Source organism: Hippichthys cyanospilos, chromosome 18 (assembly GCF_059441005.1).
Source record: "Hippichthys cyanospilos isolate Australia breed blue-spotted pipefish chromosome 18, RoL_Hcya_1.0, whole genome shotgun sequence".
NCBI lineage: Eukaryota > Metazoa > Chordata > Actinopteri > Syngnathiformes > Syngnathidae > Hippichthys > Hippichthys cyanospilos.
Genome location: NC_142386.1, coordinates 7916789 through 7927917, shown reverse-complemented (window position 1 = coordinate 7927917; position 11129 = coordinate 7916789). Strand labels below are relative to the sequence as shown.

Here is an 11129-nt window from a genome sequence, read left to right as displayed (position 1 = left end):
TAATGTGCTAGGTTACAGTTAATTAATTAATAAATATATCTAGAATATATAGCAGGTAATAATAAATTAACAAATAAATTCTGCATGGGTTTCAAATGTCTGAATGCATTTGAATGCACCTCAACACTCCTGTTAGTTGTGATTCCTTCACAAATTGTTGATTAAAAAAAGAGCCTTTCAGTAGACTGACTTTGTTATTAATCTAATATATTTTAAAGCATGAATGTTTCTCTTATAGATTAATATCGAGATTAGTGATACATTGCATTTCACGTCATACCTTTTGTGTTTAAGTGAAGGGACATTTAATATTGTCTTCTGCTCAAATATTGTAAGGAGTAACTACTTTCAGAAATAATTACGCAATTACGCCAAACATGGTCTAAAGTCTAAAAAATAAACATTCAGTAATTTATTAATCTCTTTAGAATATATGTAAATATAAACATGTAGAAAAATTGGCATAAATGTGTACATTACACTGCATCTGAAATATTTTGACAAAAGCTATTACACTTATCAAATCGAGGCTGTAGCCTCCAACGTCAACACGACGTCTTTGGCGCCTCAGCCGCTCTACCCCTGCCCCTCCCTCCCTTCATTCACGTTCTACTTGGTCCCTGGGTGACTTTTTGGGCTAAAAAAATAAAATAAAATACACTTACACACTCAGGTTGTTCGCTAATGTCACCAGTTAGCAGCTAGCCTGCAATTTTGATGGATTTTGGCATATCCTACAGGCAGAGCATTTATTAATTTACTTGCAGAGTTTTTTTTGTTTGTTTTGTTTTGTTTTTTGGGGGGGGGTTTAGATTGAATTAGTTATCTATTATCTTTTGAATTTGAGGTGCCTTAATTACTGTGCAAGAGAAAAATGTTACAAGAGGGTACCATGGGCTCGTGTAAAGTAAAAAAAGAAATAATGAATAAGTAATGCTATTAATTCTACCATAGAAAAATAAATGCTAAAAGCCTGGTTTTCCTTACTGTTGTTTGGACACACTGAACATTTAGCATAGAGTACACACACGTTCTGTTTTCATAAATAGTTTCACCATTCCACTTGCAATTTCTTTAGAAAAGTGCATTCTCTGCTTTGCCATTTTCCAAAACCGTTTTCATCAGTTATTCCACTTATCCAATTCTCAAGAATAATACAACCATCTAGGTAGCTCTCTCTCATTACATAATGATTTGTCAGAAATAGAGGGAGGAAATGTCACCACATATGGCCCAGATGCCCTTTTCTGTTACCCGCAAAGCCTGAGTAACAAATAACCGTTCCAACCGACTGTCCTTGAAGTGTTTCCGCAGTGTATAGTTTATGTTTCATTATTTTAGCAATCAATTACATGCAGGATGGCTACCATTCTTCCCAAGGCTCCCAATATTTCTTTGACGCGGTCATAGAAGCACCGTGGCATTCTCAAGGAGGAGCTGTGCGCGTCGGGAGTGTTGATTTAACGTGTAGATTTGCTGTCTCATAAATTGGGGCCCTTTGAGACTTTAACGGTGATTACATGCAATCCAAAGAAGCAATAACAGCAAAGCAGAGATGGGCTGGTGTACCTTCTCTTTCGTTACATTATGAGGGTTTATCAAGTTCATCTCTTGTGTTGTTGTGCTTTATTTTTTGTCAAATATTAAGCAGGGCTTGAATACGGCATTCGATCTGTTTGTTTTTTGTTTTGGTTCTTCAGTTGGCATTCAGCAATTTTTGGGAAACTTTTACATCATTGGTTTCAAACATAAGGCCCGTGGGGTGGATCCGGCCCGCGAGGAGGTTTAATTCGGCCCGAAAGAGGATTTTGTGAATCATTAAGAAGATGAATAAGACCAAATCCATTTATCCTCTGTCGATAATCATTATACAAAAATTCTTATTTTTTCAAGCAATGCTTGTTTGAGCTCTTTATATAAGAGAAAGTGACCATTTGCCATGCTTGTGCCAAATTGGTCCGTGTTGGATTACAATCAGTCTTGTATTTCTTTTCAAATTTACTTCATTCACAGCTTAGCAGTTCGCCCACATGGTTCCGAAATCGTGAACACTTCTTCTTTGTGAGTTTTCATCTTCTTCTGTCATGTATTTCATAATATGGCTGCCCTCCAGTGTACAAAATGAGACATTACAGCACCATTGTCTTTCTCTTTAATGAAAAAACATTTTGATCATGGCACTTTCTTCCACTTTATTTTTATGTTTGAACAGAAAATATGTATTCTGTGAACAAATCGAAAAAAATGCTATATTCATATATATATATATATATATATATATATATATATATATATATATATATATATATATATATATATATATATATATATATATATTCGACATGCATCGTTTTGCATGTTATGCAAAAAAAAAAAAAAAGCATCATGAATTGTAGCTGTGCAGCAGTGGTTTTAAAAACCTGCCACTTTGCTCATCGAGCACAATGACTATAGGCCAGTCTAAGTGCATTAGACCTCTCCCGGCTTTTATAAGATTACCGGTTACAAAATTAAATAGAAGCGTGTGCAAAGGTTGTGAGGCCAGGAAGGCAGGGCTGAGGTAATGTCACAGTTTCTGATCTTTATTGGGAAAGGCACAAACAAGCGTGCCGTGTGCACAATCACACACACACATACACACAATTGCCTGTATTGATTAGATGTAAAAAAAAAAAAAAACAGTTGAGGTCAGCAGGCACATGTCTGAATTTCTTTCTCTCTGTCTCACACTCCATTTGTCTCTGTCTGATTCAATACTCTCCTTGCCCCATCAGGGGTTCTCGCTTTATCCATGTGCTCCCCTACACGGGCCTGCTCTTATACTCTGCGGTTTCCTTAAGGCTTTCTCTTTGCCCCTCATTGACGTACACCGATCAATCAGTCAATCCGGTTTCATTCCAAGCAAAGTCTGATGGATCAGCTTTTGTTCTAACAAAGTTACAGGATTCAATGTGTGGTCACAAATCAAGCAATGTGCCTCTGTGCGCTTTTTCATTAATACGATGAAAATATTCCATGTATTTGTGAAAATGATCTCGCTTCAATAGCATGATGGTTAGCATGTCTTGAATCTTGGCCCAGGCGCTACTGTGCGGAGTTTGTGTTCATCTGGGAGTCTGCAGTAGTAATAACAGTAGTAGTAGCTCTATGAGCATCGATTTAAATTTCTTGAAATGCATCTTAACTCATTTAAGACTACAAATACGTTTGAAAGTATTTGTAGGCTAACTGCCACAAAGAGCATTTAGCCTATAAGTATGATTAAAGCCCAACCAACAACAGATAAAAGATAATTTCAAAACTGAGTTAACCTCAGGGAATGATGCATTTAAATTTCTTATAATTTTGGTAAAATATGCTGCTGAATTTGGTTATGGTTGAAAACTAAAACAAAGATACCGTATGTGATAGATTAACATTCCGTTGTGTTTTTGTTTGTTTTTTTTTTGTTTTTTTTTGGGGGGGGGGGTTAGATCAACATCAACAATATTAATTTTATTTTAGTTTCCATTAAACCTTTTAAGACATATTGATGGGAGTGACTGCTTCCTCCATTTTGTGCTACTTTGGAGAGATTTCCATGATTATTTATGATTAAAAAGAAATCTTGATTCGAAAATCTGAAAGGTTCCTCAATAAAGATATCCATTACAACATTTCAACAAGTTTTCCGCTTCATCAACCTTTTTGACTATCAATAATCTGTATCAAACTTGAAAAAAAAAACTACATGGTTTGCCAGTCAAAAAATGACATCGACAGCTCTACATTTCCAAAAATAGGAATTAAAAGAGAAAGGAAAAAAAGTTGTATTGACATTTAGAAAAATGTTCTGTAAAAAAAAGTTTACTTTTGTCTTGCCCTCTGAAAGCAAGAAAAGCTTCCTCTGTAGTTTCCAGTTGTGAAATCTAACACGGCGCGAGGACAACATCACCCCCAGGTGAGTATTTTTAAACAAACACAAATCGTTTTTAATTTGTCATGACTGTATGTCATAGTGCTATAGCAGATTATTTTTAGTGTCAACACCAGATGGGATTCAAAGCATGCTTGAATCGGAGCCTGGCAGATAGAGCTGATAGCTGATCGATAATGGCCAGACCAATCAGTCATTGCGCCCCCGCGCCCCCGGCCCAAGCCGACAACCTCTCTGATCGCTGCTTCACTCCCGACTGCCACAGCCGCAGGGCTCATTTGTCCTCCAGTGTCGGTCTCATTTGTCTTCACGTTTGCCTTCCGTCTGATAGTTGGAGTGCTTTGCAGATGCCCTTTGCGTGTGTCTATACACTGATTTATGTGTCCTTGACAACTCTTCGAATTCTTGCTCATCTGACCTCAGATATTTAAAAAAAACATATCTGTAATTAGTTTGAATGTTTTTTTTTTTGTCCTTCTATTGTACTATTAAAAAAAAAAACACGTCACCTAATCCTCCTGTTATGTTTGTCTGCAAGGAACAGCATTAATGTACTTGGGTCACTTGGACCAGCATGTATTTAGTCACCAAACTGTGTGTTAAATGTGTGTAATCCAAATCCAGTATTTTGTTTTAACCAGTAATTTATTTTATGGTCTTTAGAAATAGCAATGATGTATTTGAGTCAATTAGACCCAGAGTTAATAAAGTGTCAAAAAATGTTTTATAAGTGTATTTTTTTCAAAAGTATTGCAACAAAAAAAAGTATATTGATTTAATGAATTTGTTGATTATACATAAGCCAAGCAGAAGTCTTGTACTGAAAAAAATCATTCAACATTTCAGTCAATATTTCGTTTAATTTTCAAATAGGTCAGTTTGACCCACAATGTAACAAGAGAATTAAAGGGGATGTCAATTGCAAATAGGTTAGGGTTAAATATTTGTTATGCAATCAGATAGTATGTTTGTTATGTGATCCGTATGTTGGTAGATTAGGATGAATGTTTTCTGTTAGTGTTGGTTGTGAAGAAGAGGAATTGACGCGTCTCAAGCAGCTGCAAGAAAGAGACAGGCCCATAAACCGACCGACGGGGGTTTCATGACCCAGAAGATACCAGGATGGACACTAAACTGCATTCCTCATGATCATAAACTGATTGTTTACATTGTTAACAAATGTCTCCCCCAACCCTTCAGGGCAGAAATGACCTTTTGCACCTAGGGCAAAACCAAATGAATAAAAGAGGGATGGACAGAAATTGTAACCAGGCTGGAAGGAGCTTTCAGTAGAATATTCCTGTCCACTCTCCTCGTGAGAAAAAGGCCCTTGTCTTCTCTCTGCTTTTTTTGCTCATTAAATGTTCTAGGTTGCCTGACCTAACAGTCAACACTCTAAAAAAATGTCTTATAATAATAGATTATTTGAAGCCCCAAGGGTCTAAACACAGCATTCTGATTAATATTACGTATGTGGAATAGGATGTAAGCAGCAAAATCCACCCATTTTCATGCATCTCTGGGCAGTCATTTGGCCCCTCGCTATCAACTGAAAATAATTTAACACTTACTCAAGTAACAAACAATCATGGCAGAGCTTCCGAACGTGGCGTGACAGAATTCAGAAAACAGGCGAGGCGTTATTGGTCATTACCCGAACCAACTGTGATGTCATTCTCAGTGGACAAGTGGTAAATGGCCGCCCCCTGAGATAGAGAAAAGCGGGAGGATTTCCTTCATTTCCACACATTTCAGAATGATGATGTGTTTAGAATAGTGTGGGTCCTTAGAACATGTTACTAAAAAGAACATTGCTAGAGTTGACTTCCACTTTAAAATGTATAAATGAATTATTCATTTTCGAACGAATGTAAAAGCATGTGCGTACGTGTGACCAGGCATTTCTTTGTGGCATTCGGAAAAAAAAAGATTTAGATTTATAATGGCTGCCATTGACCATGCTGTGATTGTTCCTCCTTTTTAAGGCAGCAGCTTTGAATTATTACAACACCCTAGGTGTCTATCAGGGATGGCCTGTGTTTTTTATGACCACCATTTCCAATACTTACAATCCTTCACTATCTCATTCCCCTCATTTGCATTTATGTTTAGGACATTTGGCAGATACGGGTCTCAGGAGTGACTACAAATGTTGCTCATTAACACAATAGAACATTAGTTTAAATGAACATGCACGTTTAGCAATGCTCAAAACATATCTAAAAGAAAATGAAATGTTTACATATCACAACAATTTGTTCTTCAAGCGCACTTATTTGGTGTGCAACCATTGATCAGCAGTTTTCAACGTAAAGTCTTTTCATTTTTTGCAACGACAAAATCTTTTTTGATGGTCCAAAAGCAGGATGCATATCCTATGTAGGGCCATTCATGTTATGAATCAGTATGCGCGCCATCTGCTGGCAGATCTATCAAAATGCAATTGTCGTTCGAGAGCGCTACTGCTAGTTAATCTTGAACGCCTGCACGCAGATGTTGCTTTGCATTTTAAATGCATTGTTTTCATTTTGTGTAATAGATTTTAGAATATAACCGATATTAATGTACTGCTGCTGTATATTCATGTTTTAGTCCATATCTTTTAAATGTCTCATCAGTAAAACTTTCTGCTTTTATTTGCATATAACGCTGTTAAAGACGTAGACGCAAAACAGTTAGTCAGTGGTCCATATGTTAGACAGTATTTCCGAGAATATCACAATTTCTTGCGGTGTTTAGCAGTGTTTCATTTAGAACCCGACGAATTCACGTTCACGCGTCAATAATGACGATTGGTTGAAATGATTGAATGATACATAAAGTTTCACGTCATTCGGGGCATCTTGTGAACTGTTTTTCACATTTCAATGATTCTCAAATTCACTAAATTCCATGCATTTTACAGGGAAAAAAAATCTTGGCCCATTGTACTACATGTATCCACCTTGTTCCCTATTTTTCGACTGACTATTCCAATGACATCTTTCTTTGTAATCAAAAAAAAACAACCTGATTCCACAGCAGCTTCGTCTCCTGCATTCACACTCAATTTCGAGATTTTGCGTTTTGCCTTTTCCCCAAAACATAATTTAGCATACTATGACCTCCCCGTCGCTAGATAACGCCCTTTCGTCTAAGCCGACGAACAAGAAAGAAGTAGCTGCAAAGCGGAAGAGACGTGGCACATAAACAGAAGCAGGAAGACAACACCGCCACGCAAGTTTACTCATGACAGTTTCCTTCCACATCCTTTTAGTAAAATATTATATATATATCACACATATAACAGAGTGTATGTCATCCTTACGACATTGCCTGAAGCCACCGGGACTTGATTAAAGTCTGCATTACAGGTAAGTTTGTCGTTAGCGGTTCATCGTTTGGCTAGCATAATTATCAGGCTAACCTTAGCTTGCCTAAGGAGCCAGTGGCTTAATGTCACGTTTTGTCACCATTGGAACATGTTTAATCAAAGTAAAGTAAATGCTGGTAAAGCCTAGGTAACGTGAACGTTGTGGTGATTTGTAGCCAATGGTTAATCACTTACGACTTGTCAGACTAATTTAGGACCAGTGACGTTTTGCAGTTAAGACATAAAATATGGCGTTGTATGTTTACCCATTAAATACTTTTATGTAATTAGCCCTGTTGGAAATGTGTGTAATGATTGAACGGATAGGTTTTTAATAGTTTTGTTAAGAAGTCCTCTATGTTGAGGGGCAAATAAAATTTCTCTTTTCACCACAGGAGGCTATGGGTCTCTGCAAGTGTCCAAAGAGGAAGGTGACCAATTTATTCTGCTTCGAGCATCGTGTAAACGTGTGCGAGCATTGCCTTGTCTCCAACCACAACAAGGTCAGTGAAAGGAATAAAAAAGGATGCACAAGTCATAATCAGGATGAAAATGCAAGTTTTTCTTGTGCTTCCTCCAGTGCATTGTACAATCGTACCTGCAATGGCTTCAGGATAGTGATTATAACCCAAACTGTCCTCTGTGCAATAATCCGCTGATTGCTGAAGACACCGTCAGACTCATCTGCTACGGTGAGATTTCTTTCTTCTTCAATTGGCATGAGTATTTTAGTTAAATTGAGTCAGTGTTATTTTGATTTTTCCAGATGTTTTTCACTGGGCCTGCCTTCACAGCTTGGCATCCCGCTTGCCTCTCCATACGGCTCCAGCGGGATACCAATGTCCCAGCTGTCAGGGTCCAGTGTTCCCCCCCACCAATCTGGCCAGCCCGGTTGCCGATGTGCTTAAAGAGCAGCTGTCATCTGTTAACTGGGCTAGAGCGGGTTTAGGGTTGCCACTGGTATGGAGTTAGGGTGTGAATAGTGAATGAAATGAGAATTCAATTATGGTTTTGGATTTGTTTCATGAGCCATTTCATTATGGATAGATACTATGTGTATATTTTCATGTTCAATTACAGATCGTTGAGCCAGTTGATAGTCTTCAGGAGGTCACAGCTAATGATGTTACAGACTACACTGACTGGTCGTCATTTAATGGTGAGTCTACAAGTTCGCTCTTCTTTTTATCTTTCTGTACTACTTGTTTGTAGTTTTAATTTCATGGTTGAATCAAGCTCTACAGAATGGTCTCTCTCTTTGGGCTTGCAGTTCAAGAACAAAGTCATATTTACCACAACCGCTCCTACAATGACAGCCTCGGCCAAGCGCAAAATGCTGTTTCATCCTCAACAGAGGGCAACTTTGGGCATCCCCATAAGAATGGGAGTTCAAATATCCAAGATCACTCAGTAATCAATATTCCAGAAGCCACTACGCATGACACAATTACTATTCACACAGGTAAGTAAAATAAAAATACCTCTGAAAAGCTATTACCATTTTGTTTTCCCTCATCTTCAACTAATAAATTTGCATGTTTTTCATTCATCCTGTAATATCTTTGAAAGGAATTTTCATCCAAATATTGTTTTTCAGGATCATCACCAAGAAAGATCTATGACACAAGAGACAGCAGCTCCATCACGCAAATGGACTTTGATGACGACAAGTACAGACGACGACCTGCATTGGGCTGGTTTGCGCAAATTCTCAAGTAAGTCATATGTGATTCTCAAACTGACAATCTTTATTTATATAGCACCTTTCAAACTTAAGAATGCAACACAAAGTGCTTTACAGAACGATAAGAAACACACAAACACACACACACACACACACACACACACATCCCCAGTGTATGGCCCCAGGGATGCTGAGTACCAAAATAGATGCAAGTTTAAAAGATTATGACTCATTTTGTTCTCCAACTGATGTGTAATAAACTCTCGTCTTTTCTTTCAGGAACTGTACAGGTTCAAAGAGGACGTCTCTCTCCTGGAAGCAGCGAATGTTTATGTTCCTTTTGGTTGGCATGCTGGGATTCTTTACTTTGATTATTGTCATGGCTAAACTTGGACGTGCCTCAGCTGGTTCAGACCCAAATTTAGATCCTCTTCTAAACCCACACATACGCGTGGGCAAAAACTGAAATCAAACATTGATTTCTTATTTTTATCCACAGTGTTGCACAGCATTTATACTGTATCGTGTAGAAAAAGAATATTGACACTCTAGTGCACAATTTGGCCAGCAGAAGTCGTTGACCCACCAGGAACTGATGAGTGAAGGCCTTCTCTCCCAAATGAGAGTTCTTCCAATATGGACCAACAAAGCTGTGTTCAGGTGAATAGGTTTGATGGGGGCAATATTTATATTTACCAGTAGACTGACTAATTAAGTAAATATTGTTGAAATTTAATCTCAAATGTATATAATTGTGAATGTAAAAGAATCCTTCCTTGTCAATTGCGAAGGTGCAGTGAGTCAAAACTGGAGCCAAACACCTAACTGTTAACATATTTGTGTGTCTGATTTTCTTTTCAAATGGAGTGCTTTTAGATTCCTGATGTTCATCTTTCTGCTGATTTGGGTTCTTTTTCAGTCAACCATTAAATAGAAATACAACAGATATTAATCATTGTGGTGCTTGTTCATTAAAAGAGGAAAATTACCCTTACTCTAAAAGCTCTACAGTTTCTTCTAGAAGCTTTAGGATTTCTGACATACTCCTGGCAATTGTGGCGATGGAAATCTCAACAAGATATGTCAGGCAATGTGCGTTAAGGCTCGATAAGGTACAAACCTTATTTGTTCCTCACCTCTCAAAACTTTAATGCAATTGCATTGTCAAGGTTACATGTCTTAATGGTACAAAACGTTTTGAATTATTCATCTTGGTCTATTTTTGTTAGGGTTGTCAAGATAACAGTAACAGAGTTAAAGCATTGATCTATTTTTTTATCTGTACCTGTTCATGCTTTCTAGATCCGTTTTTATGCATCAGGCTGCTTGAGCTTGAGTTGTTGGGAGTTAAAAAAAAAAAAAAAGGTCATTACCACCCTAAAGTGGACATTGATTGGTCTCTGTTTTTGGTGGGAGGGCAAGTTCAGTAACAGAAGGTGAAATTCATGAAAATGGAAGAGCATGTGAGAATTGTTGGTTTGAGGAAAAAAAAAAGACGTTAAAAAACGCATTTTCGCTAAAGACCGGGTGAATGCATTCTTTGTTTAAAAAAAAAAGTTGCTTGTTTTCCACAGAAGCAGCTCATGATGATCTTACCTCATAAATGCAAAGCAGTTAGTTGTGACTGAAGCAACAGCTAATGCTAATTTTTTATCTCCCAAATATAAAGCAGTTGAACTGGGAGTGTCTGTGTTTCATATCCACAGATTACCCAGCATGTAAGATTTATGACAAAATGTCATTAATTTTTCATCTCAATTACTGCTTTGCAATTCCTTACATAATAAGCAAGTATTGTCATTTTTCCCAGTAATAAAATGTGCAATTCTATTGTATCTCAGCTATAGTTTTTTCTGATTTACACATTGTGTGATAGACTTTTGCAAACCTTCCTTTTTTTTTTCTCTTTCTGCATTTGACAATGTAAACAATGACTGATTTTCTGTGAAATCTAAAAGAACCCCAGGCAAAGCTAGTTAGGAGTACAGTATTTACAAGTACATGATGTTGGCATTGCATGCGTTCTTTTACCTCTTCCAACTTTCCATTGCGTTAGCCAAACAGTTACTGGAGGTTTTCACATTGATATCTAGTGGATCTGAGCCATATTTTATTGATGCGGGGAAAGGTGCCCGTGGCAATGCTTATTATTTTACTTTCTGCAGTTACGAAGGAGG

General features: G+C 37.4%; 1 protein-coding gene across 1 annotated transcript; it reads left to right on the top strand.

Moving 5' to 3' along the window:
- Window positions 1-7099: 7099 nt before the first annotated feature.
- zfpl1 (zinc finger protein-like 1) lies at window positions 7100-9898 on the top strand. Its single transcript, XM_088441500.1, has 8 exons — window positions 7100-7269; window positions 7664-7771; window positions 7849-7960; window positions 8035-8228; window positions 8349-8427; window positions 8539-8730; window positions 8866-8983; window positions 9232-9898. The coding sequence occupies exons 2-8, from the start codon at window positions 7670-7672 to the stop codon at window positions 9416-9418; spliced, it is 984 nt and encodes a 327-aa protein (XP_088297626.1). The 5' UTR covers window positions 7100-7269; window positions 7664-7669; the 3' UTR covers window positions 9419-9898.
- Window positions 9899-11129: the final 1231 nt, after the last annotated feature.